This window comes from Talaromyces amestolkiae (assembly GCF_001896365.1).
Source record: "Talaromyces amestolkiae strain CIB chromosome Unknown scaffold26.1, whole genome shotgun sequence".
Lineage (NCBI taxonomy): Eukaryota > Fungi > Ascomycota > Eurotiomycetes > Eurotiales > Trichocomaceae > Talaromyces > Talaromyces amestolkiae.
In genome coordinates this window covers 1-15,202 of record NW_024468062.1, presented here as the reverse complement: position 1 = coordinate 15,202, position 15,202 = coordinate 1, and the positions used below count along the sequence as shown (strand labels likewise).

The window sequence follows — 15,202 nt, the reverse complement described above, 5'->3', positions numbered from 1 at the left end:
AAACACTTTGAAATCGTAATCAGAAGTCATCAGATCTTAGCCTTGGCCTCGAATCCGTTAGCAAGCAACAACTGATCCGCCCTCTCAGCCTGCCAGCGCAACTTGGCCGCCAGCTCATCCTTTCTAGTCTTATTTTCCCTCCTCGCCAACTGCTGCAGATGCACCTCATCCGGACCATCGACAATCCTCAGCGTGCGCGCATTAGCCCACATAGAAGCCAAGGGCGTATCCTGCGAAATACCAGCAGCACCAAACGCCTGGATCGCACGATCAATAACAGTTAACGTAACCGCCGGTACGAAAACCTTCGCTTCTGCGATTTCTTTCAGGGCAGAGCGAGCATCGCCCTGGTCGATCTTAATAGCTGCGTTGAGCACCAAGAGACGCGCAGCATCGATCTCAATACGCGAGCGAGCGAGCCATTCGAGAATCACGCCGTGGGAACTGAGCTGTTTACCGAAAGTGGTCTTGCGCTCGTCGTTGATGCGAGTGATCATCCACTCGAGGGCCTTCTCGGCTGAGCCGATGGCGCGCATGGCGTGGTGGATACGCCCAGGACCAAGACGGCCCTGGATGATTTCAAACCCGCGTCCTTCACCTAGGACAAGGTTGGAGGCGGGGACGCGCACGTTCTTGAAACTGATGTGGCCGTGACCGTGGGGCGCGTCGTCGTAGCCAAAGACGTGCATCATGCGGTGAATTGTGATGCCGGGTGTGTCAGCGGGCACGATGATGACGGATTGTTGGCGGTAGGGGTCTTTATTTTGAGGGTCGGATTTGCCCATGACAAGGTAGAGTTTGCAGCGGGGGTCGCCTGCGCCGGAGGACCACCATTTCTACAGCTAGTCAGTAAGTAGATCTCGAGACGTATAAAGTCTAAGACGGCAAATAGCATACCTGTCCGGTAAGAACATATTCATTGCCCTCACGACGGATATTGAGCTGAATATTCGTAGCATCGCTCGACGCCACGTTGGGCTCCGTCATCAAGAAAGCGGAGCGAATTTTGCCCTCCAACAACGGGGTCAACCACTCCTTCTTTTGGGCGTCGTTGCCATACTTGGCCAAAACTTCCATATTACCGGTATCTGGCGCAGCATTATTGGTAGCCTGATCGATTAGCCATGAATTACTACTTGAAGCCGGATGGGAAACATGGTACCTCAGAAGCAACCCTCGACTTGCCCAATATCTCGGCCATAAGCCCATACTCCAAATTACTATACCCAGCGCCCTCCGAGAAATGGTTCTTGGGCAAGAACATATTCCACAACCCGAGCTTCTGGGCTTTGGTCTTGAGTTCTTCGATGATGGGTGGGTGCGCGTTCCATCGCTGCGCGTGGCCTTCGCCGATTTGTTTTAGGTATGTGGCATCGGCGGGGATACATTCTCTTTCGACAAACTCTTCGACCTTGAGTCACACAGTGTTAGACTGGCTTTGATTGTCCGTGGGAGTGTTGTGAGGTAAGGCTTACCAAGTCGAGTGTCTTCTTGGCCCGTTCGCTGACATGCGCTTGCGCAATGGCCGGGATATTTGCGGAGGCAGGCATTGTGCAATTATTTATGTAAAGCGGGATATTTCACTAGTTCTTCGCTCTAACAACAGTCAGAAAATTGAAAGAATGAAAGGTAGATGGTGAGATGATGGAGGACTAAGTAGTATCGGAGTGGAGACCTGGTGATCTCCGTTGGGTTAGCGGAGTATGGGGTATAGCCGCCAACCTCGGTTGTCATACGATTCTACGATTGCTCTAGTGTACTATATAGTATTATCAGGCAATTGTACTTCAACATTCATAGCAATCTGTATACAAAGGAAATCAAGACCAATGAATAAAAAAAAAGTAAAAAGCACATCCAGACCAAAATAGTTATCAACGAATGACATGAATCGAAGCAAAGAGTCTTTCTTCTAAGGACTCGAAAGAGAAGAAAATAAAAATTAGGGTATCATATCATCCGTAAACCAGTATCCTGCACACGCAACTCCGAAGAACCGAAAGGGGCTTATTCAGCTTCCGTAGCTGGACTAGCAGACGAAGAAGACGAGGATGATTGCTCGTAATTCTTCTTGCCGAGCTTTGCGAAGAGGGAGGTTGGTTTGCCGGCACTGTCGTAGAATTAGCATTGACAATTAGTTTCAATCGGTCTGAAGCAGAATACATACTTCTTGAAGCGCTTGCCCTTTAAATCACTCAATTTCTTGGTACAAGGACTCATGATATCGTCTGATGGCGAAACATAGGACGCATTGTTAGATCTGTATCACGAACGATTAGCACATCCAGCCCCATCTCGCACTCAACACACACAAAACAGTCAAATCCAGAATCCTTCTTTTTCTCTTATATTTCCAGTGTTCTCCAATTGCAAGCAACCAAAAAAACAAGCCGAAAGGAAGCGAAAAGGAGAAGAAAAAAATTCATAGACTTTACCGCCTTGCTTCCCAGAGTGATAGAACGTACTGGTCATCAGCGACACCGTTCTGAAGTTTGCCTTGAAGGACCTTTCGGTGATGGTCCATCGAGAGGAGGTCGGCGTTTGGAGCGGGTTTGACGTCGATGTCGACTTGTTTTTTGGCGTCGGACTGCAGTGTGGATTGTTGGGAGAGGTGTGTGTTTGTGGAGCGGGAGGTGAGAGGTTGTGTTTGGGTTTGGAGGGAGTCCATGATGATGATTGTTTGCTCGCTTGGTCTTGGTGAAGGATGACAAGCTTCGAGAAGTTTTCCGATTTTTTTAAGAAAGGCTGAAGGAGGAAGGAGTTGGAGAGAGCGCGAGAAGAGATTCCGTCTTTATATGGATACCAGTAAGTAAACAAAAGACGGGACAAAGCAAAAGGACGGCAAATTCCAGACAGACCTTGAATTGACAAGCAGCGTAGTAGTATACTAATTAGAGCAGGATTCCAGGCAGCATTTGACTTTGGAGAGTCACGTAGACGGGGAGGTGAAGATAAAAATCAAGCAGCGATAACTTTGTGGTAGGGCAGCCCGTTTCAAAACTGGGCCGATTGTTGTCCCGGCAACGCTCAGAAATGTGTGTCATTCCGTCATGGAAGAACATTACAAGTTACTTTGAGTACAAAGTACAACGAGACACACCAAGATTGTTAAGACGCGATAATTATAATTAATGGCTGGTGTAAGCTGCTCAACGCTCATTATATACAGGGGTATAAATGCATATAAACATCAAAACAAAAACAAAAAAACAAACACGCTATGCCATGCTTCTGTGCTGTCGCTGCTGTCATCAAAATGCGTAGACAAACGCAAGCCACCCAATGCAGTCGCAATATGAACATGTAAAGATACAATGTATTATCGAAGTTTCTGTCTCTCAATCAAGTTCGTGAAAAATATATAGGTATGCGGTATGTGGTAGTAGGTCTGTGAAGTAGGTTCGTGTAATCATTGGCAAATATCGTCAAGAGGTGTCGAGAACAATGCGATGATAGGGCTCGTAGGTTTCGTAATTTCATAGGTCATTGATCTGTAGGAAAGGGCGGAAAAGGTTCTGTCCCAGCATCAATGTCTGATTCTGAATCACTCTCGTCGTCTCGCAGGTCATCTTTGTTAACATGACCGCCGTTTGGCGCAAGACTAGCCCCGTTCAGTACTGGTGGACTGCTAACAGGTCGATCCTGAGCCAAGTCCGGCAAAGGCGAGGCACTAGGGGACGATGAGGTTGTATCTTTCGCCACGTTGGTTTGTGGCCCCATTCGTACAGAATCGTAACCGAGCATATGTCGAATATCCGACGAGAAAGGCGTGTAAGGAATTTTGTTTATATCCGAATCAGAAAATTCAGACATGGAGCGAAAACAGCCATTGTCGTCGTATCCAGTGAACTGAGGGTCTTCCTCAGATGAATGGGCCAATGGATTGGTACATTCGCGGAGATCTTTGATTGATTTGTGGCCTAGGGCATTCGAACATTGTCGTCGGTGAGTTTTCTTCTTGGACGGACTAACAGAAGGCGGCGTTGCAGTCTCTGATTCTAGACTTGGACTAGATGGGCCAGTGCTCGGTATCCTCGATACCTTCGCAGACGATCCTGGGCGTGGAGACCATGGAATCATGCTATGAAAATCGATGCCGCCTACAGTTCCCGACCCACGGGGTAAAAGGATTAATGCGAACAGGATCATGATCAGAACACTAGATAACGCAGTCATGCGTTTCTGAAACACGAGTTCATTCGTAAGAATTGCAAGCTGAGAGGCAGCTGTAGAGACCTCCCGCTGCTGGTGCTCAAAGTCATCCAGAACAATAGTGCGCAGCGACTGATAGACGAGATGGAGATTTCTAATCTCATCAATAACCGTCGTGTTCAACTCCTCCAGAAACGTATTCATCTTGGCCATTTGACGCTTTTCCACTTTGCTAAAGGCATCCCTAAGCATTCGTGACTGTTCTTCAATGTAGAGTAACGACAACGATGAGTTGGACTCCAGCATTTGTAGCCGTTTATTAACCGATTTGAAGAACGATTCCTGCGTAGTGGGGTTCGGTGACGGAGGGGCAGAAGATGTCACTTTCGTAGGTTCCATGGTAGAGGTAGAATCTTCTCCAGATGCCCCCGATGTCCTGGTTGTTGACGAGTTGGCGCTTGAACCACGCACTGTTCCATCCTGGCTCTCGGACCGCGAGGCCATGTGGGTTTCACTGTTGGTCATCTTTTCACGTTCTGAAGTTGCTTTAGAATCAGATGGCGTCGCAACTGTAGTATTTGCACTTCCAGAAGCAGACACCGTAGTCTTCGGGTTCGTCTGATTGGGGATATCATGCGCCTCAATTGCAGAATAGTCCGCAGCACATGTCGCTGTCTCCAGTATAGAGAATTCCAAAGCCGCCAATTCCAGTACACTGGCATTCAGCGGACTAGTATTCTCCAGAGTTTCCAAAACCGGACTGACAACTGTAGAGTTATCGAATGTCTTCTGCTCTTGCACAGGTAATTGCTGTTCAACTTCTACAGGCCTTCCGACCTCTTCGGCAGTCTCCGTGATCTCCTCATCAGACCGACTCGAGTCTCCCTCGTTCTTATACTCCTCCAGCATAGTCGTACCATGCACTCGAACAAGGCTAAGAGGGCAGTAGAATTCACTACCATAATGCGTGAGGAATTCAATCTTCAGATAACGAGCCCATATCAATGGATTCTCCACCGCAAAGGCCTGGACCGCTCGAGTATTCTTGGCTTCAAATATTCCAAGTTCCCTCCATTTGTCTGCTTTGACGGGATATCGATCAGAGACACTAACTCTGAACGTGCGAAAAATAGAGCTGAAGAATTCGTAGTTGGCAAGGACAACTGTGTCAACCAGGATGTCGTCGCATAACTCAAGGATAAGGAATTTATCCTTTGCGCGACACTCGTTCAGCATGTAGCTATCCTTATTCTCGATGAGGATAGAGGATGACCCCGAACATTCAGGGTTTGTTTTGAGTACTGTCGCAGCGCAATCAAACGATGCATAGTTGAACCGTTCTTTGCACGTTGTGCCAGCGTCCTTTCGCCGGCCTACGGTAGAGACGCCATCGGCAGAATCATCGTCGGCGCTAGGTTCCCCCTGGACATTTGTATTTTCATTGGGACTTCCACTTTCCCAGGGTGTAGGCTGAGCAGACTCGGAACCAAAGCCATCGAAATTCAGCTCAATTTCTGCATCGTCTCCAAGCGAATCCAGAGCGTTGTTTATCGGTCTAATCTGCGCCCGACGCTCCTGTCCAATATCGCTACCCTGTCGCTTGCCGCCGACGTTGTCAGCAGACTGGCCAATTTTGGCAAGATTCTGCTTTTTCCAGTCTTCGAAGGAGAGAAAATTGGCGTTATCGAGAGGCGAGTCGTCGTTGACATCGGTGTCTTGTGCTGCTGGCGGTGGAGCAGACTGCGCTGCAGCCGCTATCGAAGAAGTAGAGGTCGCAGAAGGTTCGGCGGGAGGAGTAGAAACGTAATTGCTCTCGTCGTATATAGTGCAAATCGGAAACGCCAAATCATAAAAGGTCGGAACGGGACATATCAAAACCTGAATATCATCGGATCGAACTTGGAGCTGTGCTGCTGCCGCTGTCGCTGTGGCATGCGCCAAGAAGTCAGATGCAAGCAACAGCCACACCTGCACCCACCGCAGCACCTGGACAATGCAGGCGCCCGTCATGACGATGATAATCAGAGCTTCGCGCCCACGCAAGATATTCGAATATGTGTAGTTGTTGTTATTGACAAGGGCACTGCGGAGTGCGGCGATGACAGCGCGCTGTCTCACCCAGTACAACAAAAAGTCCTGTGCAGAAGCAAACATGTTAGCAATCAACAAAACACCAACCCGAGTCCCGACGAGTTCATGATCCCAGCATGAAACAACGACATAGAGACAAAAGCATATGAAGGGATATTTCAAACGTCTTTGTGTGTGCGAGAGCCGACAGACACCGCCAACATGTTGCTTGCGAACGCATCTGTGGGTACTGGTCTAACTTACATTTGCTGATTAGGCATATAACAGCCTAGCTGTTCAGACTAGTTCTGCAGAGAAATAACTGTCAAAATTTCCCAAGTGGAAACTCTTTTCTTTTCCCCTCAATGGCGTGTGTAAAGGTCAAGGAAAAGCGGTCAAAAAGAAGGCCAGAGTAGGTATGGTGTCAAGTGGTGGATAGAGTAGTCCCAACCACGGTTCGCAAGAAGCCGGTGGTTGGGGGAAGGATGAAAGAGGGGATAAAGAAGTCGAGTAAAAGGGAAAGCTAATTGCGACTGTCACGAGGACTTTGACAAGTGTCCAAAAGTGTGGCGCACAGAATTTGGTTTTAGTTATCTTTGGTGGTAATTTTGATGAAAGGTGGTAAAATGTAGTTGAGGCGACAAGATAAGCCGACCTGCTAGACCTAGCCTCTTAACGGCCGTCGATACACGCCGGATAAACGACGGAGCGCCGGCATCGGATAAAGCCTCCTCACTTCTAGACTCAACGTTGGGATCGTATCACTACAAAAGTACATAATAGATCAGAGCCAATATCCCAATTTCAAAACTGTCCATTTGCTTTTCTTTTTCTCACTCAAGAAGAAAAATAATGATCTAGTAAGCTAGCTACGTACAATAATACAAGCCCGTCTCCTTTCCCAAGTTCAAAGCACGCCTAGCACAAACTAGGCGACCAGAAACAACATGAAGATCTAAATTGACTGACGAACCGCCGCAGAATCAGACAGCTGGAAAAAAACAAAATAAGTATTCCGCAATCCCAAAGGTTTCTCCTTCCACTACTCTTTCCTCAAAAACATGCAGAATAGTGTAGTGGCAGACGTCCAGGTGCTAATGTACAAGCACTTCCTTCTCTTTTCTTGTGAACTTTTCGTAAAGCACCAAAGTGCGAGGACTCTCAGACTCAATGCAAAGGGTGACTGCAAGCTGCAATGCTCAATTGACCGTAGAAAGACATGCGCTCAAACAATGAATAAGAATATGGTGAAATGGTTTCGTGATGATAAAGATAAACGCCAGCCTGAAAAAAACGCTGACTTCTACCGCTCCAATGCCCCGTGAAACGATCTTTTTGGTTTTTCCATGTGCGCCGTGTCATCGAAAGTGATGTCGTAGTATACATAAGACACGTCGTCTCCATTTTCCATCGCCCGCGACGAAACCGATGCGGGATATTGTCGCCCGTTAAAGTAAGGAACCAAGGGCGACAGGAGGAAGAGAGACCGATATATATGTTAAATAAAAACAAAGTGCGATAAAATATAAATCAAATAGGTCAAAAGAAGCATCGAGCAAGAGTACCCTTCGAGAGAGTCTAGGAGGGATGGGGTGTTGCGTAGTGAAACATGGGAAAAGAAAAAAAAGTAAATTGAGGTGCGATGATATAAAACTACAGGTGAAGATCGTGCCACCCGCCGACCAAATCAAGGTCTTCGTCGACACTGCCGTGGTAGTTGCTACTCAGCTTCGCTTTCGGGCGCCATTCCTTGTCAAGGAAAGGGTTGCGCCAAGCTTGAGGGCTGGATGGTCCGGAATCACGTCTCCAACTCAAATTCATGGAGCGTTGCTTCTTGAGACGAGGAATAGTCTCTTCGTCGGAACGATAGTTCCGGCGGCGATCACCAAGGGCAGCCCACTTATCAACATCAGAACGCTTGGGAGTACTGAAACGAGCGCTCCGATGACGTGTCTCAGAGACTGGGGTCACCGTTTGAGGGGTAGGTGAGATTGGAAGCGGCATCGACTTGGAGAAAGTCTCGGATTTTTCCTGATCTGGCTTCTCAATGGGAGACGGCATTTCCTGTTCGAAGATACCCATTGGTTGAGTGGGACTGGCAGCGTCCTTGCTATCCTGGCTCCAGCTGCGAGCATTATTCTCACGACGCTGTTGTAGGGTAAGTTCCTCAAGTTCGGACTCTTCTTCCTCCTCATCCCAAAGGTCACTCCAGCTCTTGGAAATCTGATCGCGTTTGCCTTTACCAAAGACGAGAGACATAGCAGGCAAGGGCTTGGCAACATGAGTGGGCAAAGAGCCACTCACAGGAATGCGGGCAGAATGAAGAGACTGAATCGGATCGTTCTTACGAGCTGCCAGGGATTTGTAAGAAGCACCCATAGCAGATTCCAGAATGGAAGCAGTCGAAGGCGTCTCTGGGTGAACTGAATACCAGGAAGTACCCGCTGTCTCTGAGGCAGGGAACAGGTCTTCCGAGTAATATTCGGTATCTGGAATAACCGACAGCTGACGACCATGTTGTTGAGGACTCGCTTGCAGAGCCTTGGCCCAGGGGAAACTGTCGCCAGTGTTCATGTGAGGAGACTGGATCGAGGGAGTGCGTAGTGGCTCCCGATTGGCACTGGCTGCAACAACATCTCGGTCTTCGGTACAGAATTCATCCAGAGACTCATCGTCTGTGGTGAAACTGACTGTGCGCATGATAGCGTCGCGCACACCGGACAGAGTACGCTTCTCGGGATCAAGAGACAACGCATTCCGCAAAATCTCAAAAGTATCTTGAGACATATTAGGAAAGATGTCGAAAAGGGATTGGCGATCCCGAACATAGTCGGCGAACAATACATCGGACTCGGTAGGTGTCACAAACGGGTTGCGAGCGAACAGGATGTTAAGCAGGCAGATACCGATTGACCAGATATCTGCTTTGGCGGGAGAGTAGCCAGCTTGGGGTGGCTCATACTGCTCCGGAGCCATGTAGCGGTCACTACCAACGCAGGCTTCGTGGCAGATAATATTGCGAGTAGCGAGGCCAAAGTCGCCGAGCTTCATGGAACCATCTTGGTTCAGGAAGATGTTTTCCGGCTTGATGTCACGGTGATAGAGGCCGTTAGAGTGCATAAACTCCACGGCGTCAATGAGCTGAAACATAAAGTCACGAACATGCTCAGTCTCGAGAGGGCCCCGATTGACACGGATGGCCTCGTAAAGGTCGCCCATGGGGCAGTACTCCAGAACCAAGTACGTGTGAGCACTAGTCTCGAATGAGTGGATAAGATTGACGATGTTGGGGTGATAGCCCATCTTCGCGTGGCACTCAAGCTCCTCGGATGACATGTCGATGGCCAAGGTAGAAGCGTCGGCCGATGTAGGCTTGGTCAAGCATTTGATGGCAACATCCTGTCCGGTCCAGGTATCCTTAGCAAGAAAGACCATACCAAATGAGCCATGATTCAATGGGGCGACGGTACGGAACCGCCCATCCAGAAGCTGCCCCTCAACGAACTTGTCTTTGAAACAATCCATGATAGTTTGCAAATGTGTGATGATGTTGAACAGTTAGACTCCAGATATGCAACGTGTCGAATGCAAAACAGAGAGGGGAAGATTATGATATAACAGGAAAAAACAGGTAGAATGAGTAGGGGTGATGAACCAGCAATCCGCTCGTAGCTTCGTGACGATGAAACAAAAAAAGACAAGTGTGAAAATGTATATAGACAGTATAAGTAGGTCGGTATGTTGAGTGAAGAGACAAGATACGGCTTKCGTAACTCCTGGTCACCGAGCTGGACAGTAGCAGCTGATGACGAACGAAAATAGGAGAGCGGTATCGAGAAAGAAGGAAAGAGCACGCAGGGCTGTATAATCTTCTTCTAGAAGGTCATATAGGCACTGCAGAGTGGTGATGATATATGCTGACAAAAGAGATGAAGCGATAGGCCGAACTGGCGAAAGGAGGTCGGTTTGAGTACCCGGATGGGTAGCGTCGACAAGTCGGAAACAGGCGTTATAGGCTCATTGGAAGTAATTGAAAGTGGAAAGCGGCGTCGTGCCAAGTGGTGAAGAATAATCGCAGTTGCAATGAATGCAAAAGATATGAGATAACGAAAGTGTTCACGAAGGAGGCGATGTGAAGGCAGCAATACAGAAGATATAATGGAAGAGTAGAAGGCGGTTATAGACAAGAGAGCCTTTACTCAAGAGGGGGGAGACGCTTCGTAAGATCGTGAAATTGATTCTGGTTGGGTGGGCTGTTGCAAGTAGAGGTAGATGTTGTGGTTGAAGTAGTCGTGACTCAAATATGCATGTATCGTTAAAAGTGGAGACAACGGGATAGGAGCGTTGTTAGTTGAGTCATACGACAAGTATCGCAACACAACGTATCGGCAAAAGTCCGGACGACGTGCTAATACCAGAAATGAGTTCCGAGGATCGATCTCGAAGATAAGACGACACCACGTAGACCCTCCAGAGACTAACTACAGGTTCAATGAAGTACCTCTCGAGACGAATCGAGACATCAACACCTTGGCGATTCCACTCCGGCGGCTCGACGCCACAGCAGGGAGGAAAGAGGTATCGACAGTAGCCGTCACACGGAGGGGGAAGATAGGACGAGCGGATCTTCTTTAAGATAATTGACCAATATAAATTGTAGATGTTCGTAGTAGTGTGTTGTTAAAGACGAAGGAATAGAGAGATAGGAGTGGTCTTCCGGGCTCGAGAGCTCGAGTTCCAAGAACCGGACTATATCGAGGATTCGAGACGCGGGTGAAGGGGATTTCTGGCTTGATATAACCAGAAGCTATAGGAACGAGACTTTGGGAGGAGAGTCTGTCGATACTGAGAGAGATATAGACAGCTTAGGTATGGCGGTTCGGGAGGGAGGCGAATTCGGTCGATCAGAGAGTCGAGGAGGATGTTGTCGAAGATAAGAGCAGGAAGATGAAGAGAAGTATAGAAGAATTGATGAGGTCGGACGATGAAAGAAAGAGAAGGAAAGGAGTCGGTGTGGGAAGGGAAGTGAGGTTGATAGAGTAGTAGCGGATGAGGAAGGGGCGGACGGGATGACGGGAGAGTAGGAAGGAGCAGCTGGCAGCTAGAGATAGAGAGACTACGGACGGCGATAAGAGATGGAAGGGAAGGGAAGGGAGGGCAAGCACGAGATGCTCAGCGACTAACCGCATTCGATCAAGCTGGGGAAACGAAGGTTCAACCAGCCGAAGACCAGCGAACGAGGGAGAAACAGCAGATCGGTCACGCCATGTCATGACGCAGTGGCCGCCCAATCACGGATGCAGTGGGCTGACGGTGGACCCGTTCTGATACGGTTTTGTTACGTCTAAATAATGGGCGATTGCGTACGTATCTGGACTATTGCGGTCAAGGGCATGCCTCGTGGGTGACTCTGCCACTCCAGTGAACCGTGGGAGCAACTTTCCCTCACTTCAATTATGTGAGTTACCCAACTGACTATGCTGCATGCGAAATAGATACGGTAATACTGTGTAAATTACAGCTCAACTCTGTGACGACTCTGCGTAGACTTTCGACACGTATTGTCATGCGTGACGCAGCGAGACTGGGGAATGGCGCCACCTCTCGTCACTGGTCGGTCCTCGATAGCTCTCCTCCATTCTTCTCTCAGTCTCTGACAGCAACCCCCAGAGCACGGAGCATGAAGCACGGTTGTCACGCAATTTTATGTTTTCAACATGCTTCCTTGTCGATGATTGCACAATTTGCACCTCAGGTTTGCGTTGGTGTCAGTAACTCTACGGAAACGACAGATGGTCTCTGCACTCGGCCAGAAGCTTCCAGAGCGCCACTCCACCACTCAATAAATCATCTGGTCTGTCCCTAAATCTGGGAGCCTTGGTGAGTCAGTCTGTTTCTTGTCTGAGCAGTGTACTACATAGTACATAGTAAACAAACAATACAAACATCCTCTAGACACGTATGTTCCTACGTAGACCACGGAGCAGATAATTGAGAGTACGCTGGTTGCTATCAACCAAAGAATGGATTAGCATGTCATTGGCCCATCACAGTCCTACMCCCGCCTATTTGCAGTCACAAGCAACCATGAAGATCATTCTGAATTTCGATCGTCGGTCTTGGATTCAAATTTATGATTTCATCCCAATTGATAACGGGTTATCAATAAATGGATCAGGAGAAGGTGTACATGTGGAAACTTTGATCACTGCCAGCTTGCCAAGTACCAAGATATGACCGACTCATCGGCGAACGATCCCTTTGGCTTGGAATTGAGACCCTTCGAGCCTGTTATCTTATCCACCGCCTTTTGGCGACCGCCACGAATGTTACGGAGAAAGCTTTGATCAACGTGTCTCCCGTTCTCTTTCTCTACCCTCTCCATATCGATGTTTGCCCTTTGTTAACTTACAAAGCAAACGCCGACATTAACATGCAGGTAATTGTCGAATCAGGGACAATAATAAGGAATGCATATGCATGGAGGCCGGCGATTGTTCCTGACTGGCCCGAAGAGAGAAAAGCGGGCGCCTACTTTGCCAGACGAATCAAGACTAGTGCCACTAACAAGTGGGTCTGGCCGCAGTCTGGTTGGCTGTACTCTCAGTCCTCCCCAATTTCAGACTCTCAAGCATGACAAGATGAGACGAATCCGAATGCAGCCGGAGAGAAAAGAGTAAAGCTTGAAAGATGAGACTTGAGGTGCATACAGACACAGCCAATCGAGAGTGTGCATAAACAGTTATACCATGGTAGGGTGCTCAGATCCTGTAGGTTGGCTGCCAATCAGCTGGTGTTATGTGGGGCACAGACCAGGTCATGCAGTGAAACACAACTTACTCTGGAGCAACAACATACTTTCACCCACCGTACAGTGCATGCATATTGCATACATAGCAATCAAGTCGAAGCTTATTGAGGAAGAGGCCGGCCAATCTGGCAGGTGAGCCCCCCTCCAATACAGCAGCTAATCCAGTCTCGGCTCAATGTGTCCAGAACATGAAGACGTTCGCGGCTGGATCTGCCGTGGTAGGTCTCCATAGCGAGCATTGTGTTGCTCGGTGATTGGCGCTGGGCCGTATCTGCCGAAACACTTTTATCCATGTATGCAGCTGCACGAAGGCGGATGCTGGAAGTATCAGGTACAAACAACAGCAACCATAACAACAACAACACAACATAACAAGAACAACAAGACCTGCCACACATACACACACAAACACACACGTACCAGTTTGAGGTTTGCAGACCCGACAAGGTTCTGTTTGAAGTTCCGCCAAGACCCTCGGCACTGCTAGATACGAATTTCCACGTAGTCAACCGATAGAATACCAAGACCTAAAGCCATGCACTTCACGTTTACAATACTCCATCAACGAAGCTACCATCGATTATGTGCAGTCATCTAGTTTTTGATTACTACCCAACTAACATCCATCAAGGCTAGTCAGCCAGGCAGGTACCTGGAACCAACGCCTAGTCTAACTCATACTTGAAAGGCCGCTTGCTCTGCATAAGCGTCTCCAGACCGCTCCTTACACGAGCCAACCAGAATTGAGCATTGGTGAAAATGTACCTTGACTTCTGATCTATATCTTGAAAATAATCAAAACCGATTAAAAAATTTTTCCTTTCCTTCACTTCTCGATACTCTCAGTAAATGTAGATCATTGTTTACGGATTTCCGAATCCTAGCCTCGTGTTGACAGACGATGATGACTACGTATGTATTGACTTTGGAGTCCTTCCGTTTAGCGTTGATTACAATTTTCCCAATACGGCATAGATTGACCTTCTGAGAATCGTCGCGTGATGCCTGTCTCTATCTATCATAAACGACTTTAGTCTTATTCTACTGAAACCACGAGTCATAGTACGGCTTGGTGGCTGGKTCAAGCTGAGAATTTTCATTTATTCGTGACCATGCCATGACCTACATTCATACAAATGTACATACAAAATTGAACAAGTGTCGTTTTTCATTTGGTTTCTTTGTTTGACCCACGGAGTACTGATGCAGGTCAACTGAACCGCTGGCCACTTATCAGATGATGCTAGCCGGCCCCAGTCTGCCGTTTGATGTTGTTTATTATGTTGACCTCGTTGATGAATGAACCTGAGACAACGTAGCGTGGAAGGATAGTTGTGCACACCATAATTTCTGGCGTTATTGCGCTACTGGAGTTCAGTAACGACAGGTATGAAACGTTTGTAGATCTAATCCCGAACGCTGTGAAACCTTCGGACAACTCTTTGTATGTAGGTAAATACGTACCTCTCAACGGCCCTCTGACTTAGGTAATCGCTCTATTGAAACATGGCATTTCGGCAAGGGAATCTGTGGACATGACATATGAATATGCCTCACAAAACTTCAAGTATCACGAGATGGTTCAAGTATTGATTACTCCTTGCATCGGTACGGAAATAGATTGGACGATCGGACGGTTGAGCTGTCATACTTTATTTCCTCTTTCAAGGGTCATTGCTTCTTTTCTCGCCGAGCATACTATACCTTGGAATGATATTCGCAAGGTACTTGGTACCTACCTCCAGTTTCACCTCATACGTACATGGTACTACATACATATGTACCCTTTGGTCTCCAATCCTTATGGATCCACAAAACAAGAAATGTTTATTATGCAATAATCAACTTCTCACACCACATCTTCATCGCCACCATCGGAATCAACTTGACGATCTTTACGGAGTTGCATTCTACTTACTCTTGAATAGAGGGATGTTCAAGTAAAGACATAAGCGTCGTGCGAGTAAAGGGATAGGCGTGCTATGCCCTAATGAAGATGACGTATAGCCATCCCCCCCCCCCATCGGAATCAACTTGACGATCTTTACGGAGTTGCATTCTACTTACTCTTGAATAGAGGGATGTTCAAGTAAAGACATAAGCGTCGTGCGAGTAAAGGGATAGGCGTGCTATGCCCTAATGAAGATGACGTATAGCCATCCCCCCCCC

The 15,202-nt window shown here is 47.9% G+C and overlaps 4 protein-coding genes across 4 annotated transcripts; all 4 read right to left on the bottom strand.

Annotated features, from left to right (window-relative positions):
• Positions 1–29: 29 nt before the first annotated feature.
• BHQ10_009656 (uncharacterized protein) lies at positions 30–1,550 on the bottom strand (the record flags this gene model as incomplete). The annotated part of the gene is made up of 4 exons (XM_040882595.1): positions 30–836; positions 898–1,110; positions 1,163–1,411; positions 1,476–1,550. 4 exons carry the CDS (start codon positions 1,548–1,550, stop codon positions 30–32), a joined length of 1,344 nt encoding a protein of 447 aa, XP_040738158.1.
• Positions 1,551–2,007: 457 nt separating this feature from the next.
• Positions 2,008–2,668, bottom strand: BHQ10_009655 (uncharacterized protein; the record flags this gene model as incomplete). Its single annotated transcript, XM_040882594.1, has 3 exons — positions 2,008–2,110; positions 2,168–2,260; positions 2,466–2,668. The coding sequence occupies 3 exons, from the start codon at positions 2,666–2,668 to the stop codon at positions 2,008–2,010; spliced, it is 399 nt and encodes a 132-aa protein (XP_040738157.1).
• Positions 2,669–3,483: 815 nt separating this feature from the next.
• On the bottom strand, positions 3,484–6,306 carry BHQ10_009654 (uncharacterized protein; the record flags this gene model as incomplete). The annotated part of the gene is made up of 1 exon (XM_040882593.1): positions 3,484–6,306. The coding sequence occupies one exon, from the start codon at positions 6,304–6,306 to the stop codon at positions 3,484–3,486; it is 2,823 nt and encodes a 940-aa protein (XP_040738156.1).
• Positions 6,307–7,875: 1,569 nt separating this feature from the next.
• Positions 7,876–9,747, bottom strand: BHQ10_009653 (uncharacterized protein; the record flags this gene model as incomplete). Its single annotated transcript, XM_040882592.1, has 1 exon — positions 7,876–9,747. The coding sequence occupies one exon, from the start codon at positions 9,745–9,747 to the stop codon at positions 7,876–7,878; it is 1,872 nt and encodes a 623-aa protein (XP_040738155.1).
• Between the last annotated feature and the right edge of the window lie 5,455 nt (positions 9,748–15,202).